General features: G+C 42.4%; 2 protein-coding genes across 2 annotated transcripts; both read left to right on the forward strand.

Moving 5' to 3' along the window:
• Positions 1 to 4,213: 4,213 nt before the first annotated feature.
• Positions 4,214 to 8,713, forward strand: LOC123054007 (disease resistance protein RPS2). The gene is made up of 2 exons (XM_044477646.1): positions 4,214 to 5,196; positions 6,327 to 8,713. Exons 1-2 carry the CDS (start codon positions 4,576 to 4,578, stop codon positions 8,538 to 8,540), a joined length of 2,835 nt encoding a protein of 944 aa, XP_044333581.1. The 5' UTR covers positions 4,214 to 4,575; the 3' UTR covers positions 8,541 to 8,713.
• Positions 8,714 to 10,127: 1,414 nt separating this feature from the next.
• On the forward strand, positions 10,128 to 14,442 carry LOC123054006 (disease resistance protein RPS2). Its single transcript, XM_044477645.1, has 2 exons — positions 10,128 to 11,219; positions 12,075 to 14,442. The coding sequence occupies exons 1-2, from the start codon at positions 10,590 to 10,592 to the stop codon at positions 14,202 to 14,204; spliced, it is 2,760 nt and encodes a 919-aa protein (XP_044333580.1). The 5' UTR covers positions 10,128 to 10,589; the 3' UTR covers positions 14,205 to 14,442.
• The last annotated feature ends 3,204 nt before the right edge of the window (positions 14,443 to 17,646 follow it).

Consider the following 17,646-nt stretch of genomic DNA (forward strand, 5'->3'; position numbering starts at 1 on the left):
TGGCCCCGTAGGTACGCACTAGAAAACCAAGTCATGGCTATCTTGCATGCCGAAGAGGAGTACTGGCGGCATCAGGCGGTGTTAAGTGGGTCACTCAAGGCGACGTGAATACAACCTACTTTCATGCTTACGCGAATGGGCGTATGTGTAAGTGCTTTATTTTACGGTTACAATCGGAGCAAGAGCTCCTGATACGCCATGATTATATCGTTGTTCACATTTACGAATTTTATATTAACCTGATGGGCATAGCTGAGCCCAAGCCGTTGAGTGTGTGTCATAATTTGTGAGATCAAGCAGGCAGTGTATCGCAACATAAAAACGACGTACTTGACATTGTGGTCTATGAAAATACACACCGCCTCGGATCCGGACAGTTGGCCTATTGTTTTCTTTCATAAATTTTGGCCCATCTTAAAGGATGCAATGCTTGCTATTTTCAACGGTTTTGCTCTAGATATGGTCGACATATCTCACCTCATCTTTGGGTCGATCTCTCTTATTCACAAGGGGCTGATTCTATCAAACTCTTCCGTCTCATTGCTCTTATAACCTTCCTTTTAAGATCTGTGCTAAAGCTTACCCGTAGTGTTTTCTTCTGGTAGGCCAGCGTGTTATTCACAAATGCCGGTCCGCCTTTATCACAGGGCGGTATATTCTAGAGCGTCCGGTAGCTCTTCAGGAAATCGTACACAAACTCAACACGATTCTCCTGATGCTTGACTTCGAGAAAGTCTATGATCTCCCTAAAAAAAACCGTCCACGATCGCGTGAACAGAAAGAAAAATGACCGGTCGATATAAGTGCAATACACCAAAAAAAAAAAGATATTAGGGCGATACAAAATATACATAGACCTTGCACATAGATGGTTGTGAGTATCTCAGATGTGCTCATAAGGGTATGGTGTGTGTGTGTTCGTTGTGAGTTTATATGCGTATATGTGAGCATATGTGATTGTACTATGTTCAGAAAAAATATGGTGGGTCGATGTAAGTGCAACACAAAAAAAAAATTGATATTAGTGTATATTAGTGCAATACAAAATATACATAAACCTTGCACATAGATGGTTGTGATGATGCACTTTTTATATCCACTCGGCACGACAGTAGACGGTCAGCGCCACCTCGGTTCCGAGCGCGACCATCCTCACGCACTTCTGCTCGTGCCGCTCCACGCAGAACCCAGGCACGCGTCCCCACGCGAGCACGGCGCCCGCGTAGGAGACGGCCACCGACCCACCCTCCAGGCAGAGCCTCTGCGACTGCGGGCTCCCGCTGCTCGCGGCGTGGAGCGTGAGGTTGAACGTCGACGATATCGCGGGCGCGGGCGCGGGCGTCTGCAGCCCGTCGAAACCATCTAGGCTGACGGAGAAAGTCGGGAGGAGGATCTGCTTCGGAGTGGTGCCAACGTGAACTATGAACGCCAGGAGGATGGATACTGATAACGCGATCATGACGACGTAGACCAAGACTTTGCCGCCGTTGCGCGATGCGGCGGCGGGATGATGCGGCATCGTGCCTGCTCCCAAGTCGCTCTTCTCCATGGCAGATTCGGTCCCTGCAGCTTCCAAGATGATGTACTCCGTGGAAGGTTTCCGGGCGTAAGAAAATTTACTCCACTTGTTTTTGAATCGTATACTGGACGTATTCATTCACGCGCGTCAGGTCTCGACTATATACGTACGAGTTGGAGTTCGTATACATGACTTTGCCGGAGTTTGTTCTGGATATGAATTACTCTCCTATAAAAATAACTTTGCCGGAGTTTGTTCTGGATATGAATTACTCTCCTATAAAAATAACTTTGCCGGAGTTTGTTCTGGATAGGAATTAGGCCGAGTTCTTTTGCCGATTCTCCTAGAATTCTAAGAATTGAACCTACACCCAGCTTCTTCCAAAAATTTGAACCAATATGTTTTTAACAATCTTAATTGTTTACATCCTAACTAGCTACTGTGTGGATAGAAACAAACTTGGCGAGCCCTAGGTTTTTGGGTCGGGTATCTCCGGGGTTTTCGACCTGTTTTGTTCGGTTTCATTTTTCTATTTTTCCTTTTTCCTTTTTTCTATTTTTAAATATTGTTTTTTAAAATACATTTGTGAATATTTTAAAATCAACGAACATTTTAAAATTCATGAAAAAAAATCTAAATTCATTAAAAAATCCAAATTCATGAATATTCTTTGAAACTTTTTAAATCTGCGAATATTTAAAAAAAAGCAGCCATGAACAAATTTTTGAAAAAAGGACTTGTTTAAAAAATTTGTAAACAATTATCCAAATTTGTTGTGATCTTCAAGCGTACCGTACGCCGCTGCCGACGTAGCGGAACACCGTGGGCAACCGCATCATCCCCATCTTCGGCCTTGAATGCTGCTCTCTCTGCTCATGAAATCGACGGACACGATTTGAATTTTGAAGCAACTAAGGATTAGCAAATTCAAGAAAGGTTTCATCTGGTCGCGAGTTGCCACTGGATCATATTCTCTTACTCAGTTATTCTCTTCACGTACAAAAAAGCTTCAGCGCGGCTAAAAATCCCATATAGAGGTGAGCCGTGAGTCCCAACCACCAGATTATATCAGCACTGTTGAAAACCCCATATAGAGGTGAGCCGTGAGTGCTCAAAACATTATGTAGCTTGTCATGGTATCTTACCAGCAGCACTGTTGAACAATGTAGCAGATACGGGACTTGGTCTTCTCTTCTCTTCATCTCATTCATGTGAGCTGTGTCCAGGACGAAACTATACAGAAACTATTACCAAGCGATGTCAGATGGAGATTAAAGAAAAACTCTGTGACAAGATATTGCATTTTAACTTTGGTTGGGCTATCCGCTACAGAAGGTATTCAATAAATATAATCAAGATTATGTGTACCTGAATGGTTCGAGCCTTTTGGAAGCTAACCAGGGAGATAAATGTGTGATGATAGTATGATACACTGATCCGTATCTGACTGGACCAGTGGATAAACCTCGGGATCTATATCCCAATCTGCTGGTGGGTTGTTCTCGGAAACTCATATGGAAAGTCAGCGACAGTTTTCACTAAAAGGTAGCGTGTAGGAACCAATTGCTTATAGATCTAGTCGTTATCACCTAATACTTCTGTAGGCAAGTCAACTAAGCGTACCCTAACTATTACAGAAAAGAAATGTGTGACTTGCTCATGAAGTACCAGCCGGCCAAACCTTATGTCGGCTAGGATTAGGAAAAAAATAGAAAGAAAAAAGTGTAGCTTCCACATGAAGTAAATACATCTACTCAGCTAGGATTAGGAATAATATCAACTGATTAAGGTGGAGAAAATTTCCTGATAACACTTGTTATCTTGCAATCTTCAACTTACAAGGGCGATCGAGTCAGGTCTGACTGATCCTATTGTCGGCATGTCTTAGCTGGCAAAGATACATGATAAACCAAAAGCATGTACAGAGTACATGACTAGATTCACCAAAGGAATAGTCCGAATCACATGAGCATATACCCTCTGATAAAAGAAATAGTAGTATTTAGTAATGTTTATTGTTGGAAAAGTCAAATCGTTGTCTACGCTCTATCCTAACCATCAAATTTTTATCAATAAAGCAGCAGGCAGGATGCGTGTACATGCCATCTCTGTCTGATGTGAGAAGTAGCATCTTCTGTTGACCTAATGTATTGATACTCTAGCAACGTTTTAAAGCATTTTTTCGAAGGTTATACATAAACACCAGAAATTTGGAAGCTTACAGGCTGCTATTAGTTGACGAAGGGGCCATCATGTACCTTCAAAGAACCTAGCCCCTGTGCTCCGTTCTAATCCAAAGCCAGTATGTAGATTCCAGGAAGCTGCACGGGACGATCTTTTCTACATTATGCCCCGTCATAGCTTAGCCCTATTAAATAGGAAGTGTCCAAACTGGATTGTGATAGATTGAAAATAGGAAGTTTGTGGAAGTACAAGAGAGAGAAAGAGTGTTTTGTACTATATGTTCCATAGCTCTTCTTTTCCTTGCTTGAACTATTGAGCTGGATCCTGATATCCATATAATTCCTCACAAAACACCCCCATTTACATGGCTGACCAACGAAAAAAATAGCGCGCTACAAAATATAGCGAGCCCCTTCTCAAAATGCTACACAAGTTATAGCGTGCTATATTTTAAAATAGCGTTTGCACAAAATGCTAAATATATCCACAAATAAAGTATTTCAGTACCTTAAGACACCATCGTAGAGAGACATAATCTAGCCAGATAGGAATCACAAATTTTAAACTGAATGTCAAACTATAGTCAATCTATTTAACATATATTAACTCTGAACACTGAGCACTTAGCCTATATCTACCGTGCAATAACCACAAAATAAACCTGTGCTTCCCTATTTTTCTGATATTTTTTATCATTTGAACGTTATAACGTTACCCGCTACAACGTTATAACGCCCTGTAGCGCGCTAATTACGTGAATAGCGCCATAGCGGCTGAATTTGCTAAAATATAGCGTTTCCTTCTCAATACGCTATAACGGCGCTATAGCGTCGTTATAGCGTGCTATTTTTTTCGTTGTGGCTGACCCTAGCATGACGATTTGTGCAGCCCTGCAGCCTGTGTGTGGCTTCATCAATAACACAGGGGCGCCGGCAGCTACTGCAAGACGTTTCTCATCTTTCGTTTGCATCAAGCGCAACCGGAGAGCCCTTACGAAAGCCATTGAAGACCTACAAGCTGTAGAGAAGGTGGTTCAAGAACAAGTTAGCGTTGAAACCAACCAGCTCAACAAGTGCGATCCTCGAGTCGAATTATGGCTGAGCAGAGTTGATGGAGTCCTCGTTCCAATTGATGCCATCGAACAAGAGTGTGACCAACTCATGCAATACTCTTGCTTCTGTAGCTCTTCCCTAAGCCTTGGGAAACGCTATCGTCTTGGCAAGCGTGTTCTTGAGATTCTGGAGGATCTTCGTGGGCTAATTGAGGAAGGGAATCAATTCAAGGTATTCGGAAGCAAGCCTTTGCCAGCTTTGGTTGAGGATCAACCAAGGATAGAAGCCCTTGGCATCAAGCCTGTGCTGAAGAATCTCTGGGAATTTTTCAACAGCGGCAATGTGGGCATCATTGGAATTTGGGGTCCAGGAGGGGTTGGGAAAACAACCCTCCTCAACACCTTCAACAATGAACTCAAGGAGTGGGGCACCGATTACCAGGTACATAACTATGATACGTTGCCTAGATGAACATTTAGATGAGATTTGTTATATGCTTCCAGAGAAACTTAAAATGAACACAATAAGAAAAGTTAATGGACGCCCTTGAGTCTATTTCTTTACAGTAGATTGGAATTAACATAAAACCTTCCATTTAAAATATTTTTGACTAAACTTCAAGTACAAGTGTACAAATCGAGCTTTTGTCCAGAAGTGCGTGTGCATTTGCTATAAAACACTACAACATCAAATTTCTCAGTTCACTAATTATGTGCATACATCTAACCACTTAAAGATACACTGCAGTTTCATCTGATGGATATTATATATTTCTCCAAATATTTCGCAACCAAGATAAATAACTTATTTTCATTTCTCTATATATGCATTAGTTATAATTTGTATGGTTTTCGTAGAAATAAAAGGTAGTATCGATCCTTTGTTTAGTGGCATTAATTAGATAAAAGGAAGAAAATTTTCAGAGTAATTTGAATTTAAACACGTGTTCTGAAAATATTGAATGTATACAGCAAAAAATACGAAGTGAAAAAAAAAACACCCTTTTTCCAGAACCCCACATATTTAACTATGTTCTTCTTTCCCAGAAATTTGGATTAGTGTACATTCTCTGATATCACAGAGTCAAAAATTCACAATGTTTTACCTTGCCTGGCTGCATTTCTCGCGTGCATATTTCTGAAGTTACTATTAGTTAATTGAATAAAGGATAGAACTGCTTCCCTTGCTCAGATAGATTGGAATCAACAAAGCAGAACATCTCCCTTGCTCATATTAGTATGTCCCAGTTATTTTGTTAATAAGTGGACTTTTACATCAGTCCGGCAATGAACAAGAAAAATATGAGTGAACATTCTCTCACAATGTGAACAGGAATGAGAGCATAAGCACGTCACCAGGCAACCTATCAATTTGATTTGATTTTTGGAGCGTTTAGCAGTCATAGAATGATTAACTTACCTATACTCCCACTGCAACAAATTTTATTTACCTACACTTGATAAATTATTCACAAGTCAGAAGATTGACTGCATGCGAATCCACAACTTATTTTTTTTCATACATGTTTACTGGATCCTTACATTTCTACTGATTCAAATTGACTTCGTTAGGTGGTAATCATGATTGAAGTGTCCAACTCTGGAAATCTAAATATAGCAGCCATCCAGCGCATGATTACAGACCGCCTTGGCTTGCCTTGGAATGACATAGAGACAGTGCAAACTCGTGCCAGATTCTTGGCAAAAGCACTGGGAAGAAAGAAATTTATCATTTTACTGGATGATGTCCGGAACAAATTCAAATTAGAAGATGTCGGGATCCCAACCCCAGATTCTGAAATCAAAAGCAAGTTGATTCTTACCTCACGTGATGAGGATGTTTGCTATCAAATGGGAGCACACCAGAGTTTGATCAAGATGGAGTACCTAGAGAAGGAGTCAGCGTGGGAGCTCTTCCAAAACAATTTGAGCACTAATGCCATTGCAGCCATTGAGTCTCCTGCCCCTAATGTTGTACGAGAGCATGCTGAAGCAATTGTCCAGAGCTGTGGTGGTTTGCCACTTGCACTCAAGGTAATAGGGAGGGCCGTTGCTGGACTAACAGAACCCGAGGATTGGAGCCTGGCGGTGCAAGCAACCAAGGATGACATAAAGGACTTGCATGGAGTACCAGAAATGTTCCATAAATTGAAATACAGTTACGATAAGTTGATCAAGCAACAACAACGGTGTTTCCTGTACTGCACCCTTTTTCCAGAATATGGTTCAATCAGAAAAGATAAGCTTGTGGAGTACTGGATGGCAGATGGGTTGATACCTCAGGACCCCAAGAAAGGCCATCGTATAATCCGTAGCCTGTTGTCAGCATGCTTGTTAGAGAGTTGCAAATCTGACTCTTCGGAGGTCAAAATGCACCACATTATTCGCCATCTGGGGATTTCCCTTGCAGTGCGGGAAAATATTATTGTGAAGGCTGGAATGAGTTTGGAGAGGGCTCCATCAGAGAGAGAGTGGCAAGCAGCAAGAAGGATATCACTCATGTTTAATGACATAAGGGACCTTTGTATCTCACATGAGTGCAGGAATCTAGTAACTTTGCTAGTTCAGCATAATCCTAATTTGGAAAGGCTCAGTCCAACAATCTTCAAATTCATGCCTTCCTTGAGGGTCCTTGATCTTTCACACACCAGCATCACAACTCTTCCACCCTGTGAAACATTGTCCAAGCTTAAGTATCTCAATTTGTCCCACACATGCATTGAGAGGCTTCCTGAGGAGTTTTGGGTGCTCAAAGAACTAACCCATTTAGATTTAAGGGTTACCAAGGCCCTTAAAGAGACATTTGACAATTGTTCCAAGCTACACAAGCTAAGGGTCCTAAACCTCTTCCGAAGCAACTATGGGATTCGTGATGTTAATGATCTGAACATTGATTCCCTAAAGGAACTTGAGTTCCTTGGTATCACAATTTATGCTGAGGATGTGTTAAAGAAGTTGACCAAGACACATCCGCTGGCAAAGTCGACACAGCGCCTTAGCCTCAAACACTGCGATCAAATGCAGTCGATCCAAATATCAGACTTCACACATATGGTGCAACTTGGAGAGCTCTATGTTGAATCATGTCCTGACTTGAAACAGCTTATTGCTGACTCTGACAAGCGAAGATCTTGTCTGCAAGTGCTTACCCTTGCTGAACTTCCTGCTCTAGAAACAGTTCTTATTGGATCTTCGCCTCATCACTTTCGGAACCTCCTAGAAATTACAATCTCCCACTGCCAAAAATTGCACGATGTTACCTGGGTTCTGAAGCTGGAGGCACTTGAGAAGCTTTCTATCTATCACTGTCATGAATTAGAGCAAGTTGTTGAAGAAACAACTGATGAGGTGGAAAGCAAGAGTTCGGGAATTGAACAGGGCAGTACTCAGAGATGCAGGAGGAAAAATGGTTTCTCTGAAGAACAAGAGATACATGGTATGGTAGATGACGCATGGAATGAATATGCCAAATATTACCAGATTATGACCAAGAGTGGGCGGATCAATGGAACAGAGCACCAGGTAGACTTCCCAAAACTGAGATCATTGGTACTGACTGACCTACCAAAGCTGAGAAGGGTATGCATCCCAAGAGACTTTCCTTGTCTTGAAAGTATCAGGGTGGAGGACTGCCCGAATCTGAAAACAATTCCATTGGGTCAGACATATGATTGCCAGAGACTAAATAGGATTTGTGGATCATATGCCTGGTGGGAAAAGCTAGAATGGGGTGGCAAGGACATAATGGAGAGCAAGTATTTCATTCCCATCCAAGACAAAGACTAGCACAATCACGGCAACATGATGAAACAACATGCATTGCTGATATATTATGTTTACCTCAGAGTATGATGAATGTTCTGCATTACCTTCAATTTCATCTGCCACACTCAAGCATAAGCAACAATATTTGCTTCCTCAATCAACCTCTGGGGCGGCCTAGGATCCCTCCTAGGCCTGTGAAGATCCTCTGCAATAGGTGCATCATGAACAGCAATGATGTCAATCTATGTATATATTAATTACATTTATACGTTCAGGTTCATAAATAAGTGGCTTTGTATTAACCTATCTGTATTATATTATGTTCATGATGTAAATACCAGTCTATTAGTTCCATCTATTAATTACACTTATACTATCGTTCAGATTCACAAACAAGTGACTGTTGTACAAGCCTATCTGTATTCTGTACATACAAACCAAACTGTATAAAGCTATATATTGTGCACAGATTGTATTTTCACAGAGCATATCCTTTAAATGCCTACGCCCAAATAGCAATACAGTTAGCTCATACCTGATTGACTTCCCTTCGATGGTCACGCTTATAGCATACCAGAGGGACCAACTCTGCAGCTGCACTTGCTTAGTTTGCCATGCAACACCTCCCAAGGAAGCAACGAAATATCAGTCTCCAGATTCCACCATATATTCTTTCAAACAAAAAGTCACAAGGCTCAAAGCTAACCCGGCTTCAAGAAGATGATTGCTATATCCTATATGCGTAGCAAAACAGGTCAAAGCGTGCAACGGTACAAAGATCACAAACACGATGGATGACTCCCTGCCGTTGAGAACATCAAGTGTCCGCTCACGCATTTCATCGAACACCATACACCCGCAGACATGGCGGAGATCAGTTCTTTCTCCTGGAAGCCCTCCGCCGGTACAGCCCAGAAACCCTGAATACTCATGCAGGCCCCATCTGACCAAAGGTCGCTCTCTCGTTGGGCTTGCACTGGGCAGCAACCTGCCGACCAGGCAAAGTGCATTGCTGCTCCGGGTAGGCCTGCGGAGAGGCAGTCATTGAAGCACGTCGAACCTTGGTTAATCGTGAATAGTACTGGCTCATTCCGTGCGCGGAAAGGCACTGGATGGCACTCACGGCGAGCCTGCGATGGTGTGCCTACGGCTCTTCCCCGTTCTTCCCCGCCTCCGGCCTCCCGTCTGGAAGGCGACAAAGGAGGGAAGGTCACCTAGCTTTTCTTTTATTTTTTGATTGAGAACAGAGAAGGTCACCGAACCAGCCGGACCTCGCGAGGAAAGTTGTGGGCTGAATCCTGGCAGCCCGTGTAGGCAACCGAGGGCCGACGTTACCCCAATACCGAACAGCCGGGCCGTCGTGGTTTGCTGGAAAAAAGTACTGCGGCCGTTGGGAACTTTTATCCGCGGTGTCCCCTGCCGACGGCAACTTTTGTCATCCATCCATCCATCCATGGTCCACCTCCGAATTTCTAACCGCAACTCCGACGTCCAGCCACCAGATAAAAACCAGCTTCACCGCCGCCCGCCGGCCGAAATTCCCATATGGACCACTACCAAGCGTTCCAGAGCCCCGCGAGTGGAGAAGCCAAGGTAAGCTCCCAGGACGCGCGCTCCCCAGCTCGGCGCCGCACGCAACGTGTTCGATGGATTGACTCTTCCACACGCAGTCTCACCGCGAACGCAGCCGTTGCTTCGCTTGCGATCTCGGAGCTCCTCTTCCCGAAACAACGAGGAAACATGACCGCGGGGAGAAGTTTTCGCCCCCCGCACTCGGTTTCGGCTGGAAGAGTATGCCATCCACAAGTTTCCTTCTCGAATGATGACTTCTTCGTGCCTCCCATTACCCAGCTGCGCGTTCATATTTTCTCCAGACATGTCAGTCGCCATCAGCAGAATAGTTGCCGTGCCTTCGCCGTACATTCTCGCCGTGCTGCCCGGTTTGACCAGGGGACCGCGTGGCGTCTCGCCGTTGCATTGGGTTGTTCTTTATAAGCTTTACCTTTTCCCCCATATTGGCATCTTCCATGCCTACCCCTCCTGGCTGCCACTTGAAAATCGTTGATCCCAATGGCTGACGCGATCAGCGCCGCCGGTTCTTGCCTGCAGCCCCTCTGCGAATGCCTGGATGGCACAGGCATGCTGGACGCGGCGGCCCGGGAGGTCGCCTCGTTCCTTCACCTCAAATCCAACTGGTCCGATCTCGACAAGGCCAAGAAGCTACTGCTGGCTGTCGAGACGACGGTGAGGGCGCGAGTCACCGCAGAGGTGGACAAGCTGAACATCTGTGACCCTCAGGTGCAGGTCTGGCTGAGGCGTGTTGAAGAGCTACAACTGGATGCCATCGACGAGGACTACAGCCAGTTAAGGAAGTATTCTTGCCTCGGCCAGTGCACCATCCATGCTCACCGGCGTGCATCGATCGGCAGGCGTGTTCTTGAGGCTCTAGATGAGGCAAATAAACTTATTGAAGAAGGGAGGCGGTTCAAGAAATTTGGATTCAAGCCCCTTCCCAAGATTGTTGATCCATTGCCTCAGATCAAGACGTTTGGTTTGGAGACCATGCTGAGTCAGCTCTATGATCTGTTTGAGAAGGGCGACTCGAACATAATTGGTGTGTGGGGTCAAGGAGGTGTTGGCAAGACGACGCTTCTACATGTTTTCAACAATGATCTTGAAAAGAAGGCCCATGATTATCAGGTATGTTGCTTTCTCCAAGACTGCAATTTATCCCTTGGAGCACATGTGTAGCTGTACATTAATATTGCTATTTAACTTAAGAGAATACTTATCTCAGTGACCATGCTTATATTTGTAACAATAAAAAAGGGCAGCCCGGTGCATGTAGCTCCCGCTTGGGTCCGGGGAAGGGTCTGGCCGCTTTGGGTCTATAGTACGCAGCCTTTCCCTACATTTCTGCAAGAGGCTATTTCCAGGACTCGAACCCGTGACCACAACTTTACCGCTGTGCCAAGGCTTCCCTTCTTATATTTGTAACAATACTCAAAGAAATTTTATGTATAAGCAGAAAAGAGAAAATTTGTGCAGCCATGGATTTTAGAGAAGGCAGCAAGTTTCATTGTAGACAGCTACACAGTGCACTGAAGTAGTTAAGTCTGAAGTAATGCTGATGTTCTTGTACAGGCAAAATTTGACATGGTCTTCACACGGAGAGACACTTACCGTTCAGCATGAGAATTTGACTAGTTCATAGATATTATAGGTGCACATTAACCAGTAGATATGGGCATGAAAAATGCATTGTTATTTGATGCAATTAGTGTGTGTCATTTGCTGTTTTCCACAAGATCTTAAAAGGTTGTTCTTCTAAGCATATTTTACGTAAACCAAGTAAATGTGCATAAAATGCAGCCACGTAAATTGGTATTGTTGCCTTTTTGTGTAAAAAAAATTGACACATGCATCTCTTTTTTGGCACATCTTTCCTTGACTCTGTCTCGTCGTTTCTACTTTTCAGTTATATTTCTATTCATATTTAAAGTTACCTTCTAGCTATAATTCATGTTCCCATTTTCCTTAATTTGCGTGTGCCAGGTTGTTATCTTTATTGAAGTATCCAATTCAGAGGCGCTGAACACAGTGGAGATACAACAGACTATCTCTGAAAGGCTCAACTTGCCATGGAATGATGCAGAGCCAATTGCCAAACGGGCCAGATTCTTGATAAAGGCACTTGGTAGGAAAAGATTTGTAATCCTGCTTGATGATGTAAGGAAGAAATTCTGTCTGGAGGATGTTGGTATCCCAACTCCAGATATCAACAGTCAGAGCAAGCTGATCCTCACATCACGTTACCGAGAAGTATGCTTCCAGATGAATGCACAAAGAAGCTTGATTGAGATGCAGATTTTGGGTAATGATGCTTCATGGGAACTGTTCTTGAGCAAGCTGAGCACGGAAACTAGTGCAGCAGTTGAACCCCTTGGTTCCCAGAGTGCTACTAGAGAGCACGCTATGAAAATAGCCCAAAGTTGTGGAGGCTTACCACTTGCACTCAATGTCATTGGGACTGCTGTGGCAGGCTTGGAAGAGGGAGAGTGGCAATCAGCTGCGGATGCAATTGCTACCAATATGGACAATATTGATGGTGTGGATGAAATGTTTGGTCGGTTGAAGTACAGCTTTGACAGGCTCACACCCACTCAACAACAGTGTTTCCTATACTGCACACTTTTTCCAGAATATGGATCCATTAGTAAAGAGCAACTTATTGGTTATTGGTTAGCTGAAGGTTTGCTATTAAATGATTCTGAAAAGGGTTATCAGATAATCCGCAGTCTTGTTTCAGCTTGCTTGTTGCAGGTCAGTGGCTCAATGTCTTCAAAGGTAAAAATGCACCATGTAATTAGGCAACTGGGGCTATGGTTGGTCAACAAGTCAGATACAAAGTTTCTTGTTCAACCAGGGATGGCCTTGGATAATGCTCCATCAGCTGAAGAATGGAATGAAGCTACAAGGATCTCCATCATGTCTAATAACATCACCGAGCTTTCTTTCTCACCAAAGTGCAAAAATGTCACCACTCTGTTGATGCAGAACAACCCAAATTTGAACAAGATGAGCTATGGATTTTTCAGAACTATGTCATCCTTGAAAGTTCTGGATCTTTCTCATACTGCAATAACATCACTTCCAGAATGTGATGCATTGGTTGCACTGGAGCATCTGAATTTGTCTCACACACACATTATGAGATTACCTGAGCGCCTATGGTTACTGAAAGAGTTGAGGCATTTGGATCTGAGTGTGACTGTTGCACTTGAAGATACCATGAACAACTGCTCAAAGTTGCACAAGTTGAAAGTGCTCAATCTCTTCCGCAGCCACTATGGTATCCGTGATGTTGACAACCTGAATCTGGATTCTCTGAAGGAACTACTGTTCCTTGGAATCACTATTTATGCAGAGGATGTGCTAAAGAAATTGAACATGCCTCGTCCTTTGGCAAAGTCAACACATCGCTTAAACTTGAAGTATTGTGCAGAGATGCAATCAATCAAAATCTCTGACCTCAGCCACATGGAGCACCTTGAGGAGTTGTATGTTGAATCATGCTATGACCTGAACACAGTGGTTGCTGATGCTGAGCTTACAACTTCACAGTTGCAGTTCCTGACCCTGTCAGTTCTTCCCTCGTTGGAAAGTGTCCTTGTTGCACCAATGTCCCATAATTTTCAGTACATCCGCAAATTGATCATTTCACACTGCCCCAAGTTGTCGAACATCACATGGGTCCGAAGGCTTCAGCTTCTTGAGAGGCTTGTCATATCTCATTGTGATGGGGTGCTCGAAATTGTTGAAGATGAGGAGCAGTATGGAGAACAAATGAAAATGCAGGACCATGCTTCATATGAACAAGAAGAGCATGCTATGGTAGAAACTTCACGGAATGACACAGGGCAGAGTGACTTCCCAAAGTTGAGATTGATCGTATTGACGGGACTTAAGAAGCTGAGAAGTATTTGTAAAGCAAGAGAATTCCCATGCCTTGAGACCCTTCGGGTGGAGGATTGCCCAAATCTGAGAAGCATCCCGCTAAGCTGCACGCATAACTATTGGAAACTGAAGCAGATATGTGGTTCAGTTGAATGGTGGGAGAAACTGCAGTGGGAAAATAGGAAGGAGGTGGCATGTCTGGACAGCAAGTACTTCATTCCAATCTGACACAACCCCAATTTCAATGGCTTTTGCATGGCACGCAGGTGGCTTAGTTCTGTCTTCAGTCTTCACACAAATAAGAGGTCTCCTCTTAAATTGTTTAAAATTTGTATATGTGACAGGCATAGCTTCTGTACATTGTTAGTATTGTATTCATGTATAGAATATGATATACTCTGTAATTTTCTGGTATTGCATTCGTGTAATATGAATTGTTCATTTAAATCATAGTCCAATAAGGCTCTGTGACTTTCTGTCCTATCAATTGTGCAGTACCTCCACAAAAAAGTTTCAGGGCATTATTAACTCAGTTACATGTAATTACACCTTCTCAAGATTTACAGGCCAAACCTTGCTCTGGCATGAACATCAGGCATGGCATTGGATGCACCACTTTGTTACAATAGAGTGATTGACTGATGTGATGATATCAGGAGAAATGTTTCACTGATGGGATTGTACCCGAAGTAAAAGATGCCTTGAACATTTCTAGTATGTACAGGTACCTTTCTAGATTCTCTTTCCCGATGCTTTATTTTGTACTTTAGCTATAAGCCCTTGAGTGCTCACTACATTTAGAATATCACTAATAGATTCACTGAGAAGGCTTGTGAAGTGCCTCCGAAAGGGAAAGGCATTGGGATTGGCAAATGATCTGAGTTCTAGTAGCAGAAGCAAACACTACAACAGGCTGCTATTTCTTATCTGGTAGGGGTATCTCCTGCCTCTTGCTAGAATAAGGTACTGCATTATCCCAATTTCCGTTCCTGCTCTGTTTTGAATTCAGAAACAGCATACTTTATAATTTTACTTAGTATAGTCGAACAATGTGTTATTTCATTATTTTTCCAAAAGAACATTTGTCAGAAACAGCCAGCGATTGTCTTTTAGCAGAAATAGCTCGGTCAACTCCATAGATATGTTGTATGTTCTATATGGTGTTTGCAAAATCCTGTCATCGGGAGATCTGCATCTGTTCTCAGTAGTTTTCTCATTGTTGGTCATACCTCGCACACAATGTTCATCCTTCTGCTGGCAGCAAAGGAGAAGCAAGGAGTACAAGTCTGCCAAGTGCCTCATTTCAAAAGTTCTATTCTACGACGTAGAACTATGTTCCCTCTCAACCTCTCATGGTAGAAGCATAGCAGCTAGTATTTTTCATGCATTTCCAATGTAAACTGCATGGGGCAAATCAATGCACGTTCTGAAAATTTTGATATTCCAAGTAGGAATGACAACCAACCACCATAGCCTTGCAGAAGATCACATACTCGCTGACAGATATAAATATGTTTTCCTGTAAATATTATGAATGGTGAAAATATTATGAATTGGTATTTAATATCAGCCAGCTAAGCTGTGTCCACATGATTTGAGTCGAGGTCTGAAAATGACAACAATTTCGGACATTGTTAAACGGAGGATTAGGCAATGATAGAGCCAGGTCAGACAATGATTCGTCAGCAGTTTTAGATATTGTTAAACGGAGGATTAGGCAGAGTGGCAGACCACTTGCAAGACCAAGTTGTGAGAGAAGACTGAAGGGATGTACGCAGTACCTAGCTAGTAATGAAGATGGAATACATTATGACAGCAACTTGAGAAGGGATACGCGGTACCTACTTCCAGCATCTCCAGTAGATCATCACTAAATTATGGTTGGAGTAAAATATGTACATCACTAAAAAGAGATTTTTTTTTTCATCACCAAAAATCTTCAACTCTAACAGATGATGTAAAAAATGTGTTGCAAAATAAATCACGGTTTGTGTTCTTGTGAGTGCCCTATTTTACATTATCAGTTGGAACACTTGGACACTTGGTGATGTAAAAATAACACTTCACTATGCAAAATTTGCTTCAGCCGCGCGGTCCCCTGGTGATGTAAAATATGCTCTAGAGCATCAAGTGATGCAAATGCCCTATTTACATCTAGAGCAAAGCTGTAATAAAAATATTTGCATCTACTCCCTCTGTTCCTATATATAAGTCTTTGTAGAGATTTCATTATGGACCACATACAGATGTATATAGATGCATTTTAACATGTAGATTCACTCATTTTGCTCCGTACACTAGTAGAAAACAGGGCTTAGGTCACAGGGCAGTTTTCACATTAGCCCCGGTTCAGTCACGAACCGGGACTAATGTGAGCATTGGTCCCGGTTCGTGAGCCTAGGGGGCCGGCCGGGGCCTCGTGGGCATTGGTCCGGGTTCGTATGGACCCTTTGGTCCCGGTTGGTGGTACAAACCGGGACCAATGGGCCACGCTCCTGGCCCACCACCCTTTAGTCCCGGTTCATACCACAAACCGGGACTAAAGTGCTGGTCCTAGTTGCGGCCAGTGTTTAGTCCCACCTCGCCAACCGAAGGGCGCTCACACCAGTTTATAAGCCCGTCCCTCTATGCCTTGTTGAGCTTCTATTAAAGTGAAAATAGATGCCCTTATACAGGAAATTTGACTTAAATTCATAGTAAATTTCATAGAAATTTAGTATGAATTTAGGTTGAATTTTCTCTATAAGTGCATCAATGTTCATTTTTTATATTTATAAAATAAATAAACCTTAATAAAATAAATAAAACTAAATAAACCTTGATAAAATAAAATAAAATAAACTATAGTAACTACAATAAATAAACCTTAATTAATTAAGTAAAAATAGCAGCAAGTAAAATAAATAAAAATAGCAGCAGTAAAATAAATAAAAATAAAATAATTAAAGTAAAAGACATAAGTAATTAGAAATAAAATAAATAAGTTTTTTTGTAAGTAGAAAGAAAACCTTTTCAGAGTTCATTTGAAATGCTTTTCAATTTTAGGGTCTTATAGCTCAAAATAATTAGTAAATGCACGAAAAATAACAAATGAAGTCAGAAAGGATTGACAAATGATGATGTGGCTTTGAATGGTGCATTTTGAACACACAAAAAGTCAGGAGTTCAAATAAGTTTTAAAAAATGAAATCCCTTTGTAACAGACGAGTTTCCGGATGAAATCCTGATACTTTGAAAGAGATTGTCCGTTTTGTACACGAAGTGCATCCAGTTTTTGCCGTAACCCTCTCAACTTTCTTGCACATGCTATGTGGATGAAATGATGATATCATGCCAACTTTCAACCTTTTCAGAGTTCATTTGAAATGCTTTTCAATTTTAGGGTCTTATAGCTCAAAATAATTAGTAAATGCATGAAAAATAACAAATGAAGTCAGAAAGGATTGAAAAATGATGATGTGGCTTTGAATGGTGCATTTTGAACACACAAAAAGTCAGGAGTTCAAATTAGGTTTAAAAAATGAAATCCCTTTGTAACAGACGAGTTTCCGGATGAAATCCTGATACTTTGAAAGAGATTGTCCGTTTTGTACACGAAGTGCATCCAGTTTTTGCCGTAACCCTCTCAACTTTCTTGCACATGCTATGTGGATGAAATGATGATATCATG

The sequence above is a fragment of the Triticum aestivum genome, chromosome 2D (assembly GCF_018294505.1).
Source record: "Triticum aestivum cultivar Chinese Spring chromosome 2D, IWGSC CS RefSeq v2.1, whole genome shotgun sequence".
Taxonomy (NCBI): domain Eukaryota; kingdom Viridiplantae; phylum Streptophyta; class Magnoliopsida; order Poales; family Poaceae; genus Triticum; species Triticum aestivum.

Coding starts and splice junctions, on each gene's coding strand:
- LOC123054007 (XM_044477646.1), top strand. CDS start 4,576: ATGACGATTTGTGCAGCCCTGCAGCCTGTGTGTGGCTTCATCAATAAC. Junction 5,197..6,326: donor AGTGGGGCACCGATTACCAG/GTACATAACTAT, acceptor TGACTTCGTTAG/GTGGTAATCATGATTGAAGT.
- LOC123054006 (XM_044477645.1), top strand. CDS start 10,590: ATGGCTGACGCGATCAGCGCCGCCGGTTCTTGCCTGCAGCCCCTCTGC. Junction 11,220..12,074: donor AGAAGGCCCATGATTATCAG/GTATGTTGCTTT, acceptor TGCGTGTGCCAG/GTTGTTATCTTTATTGAAGT.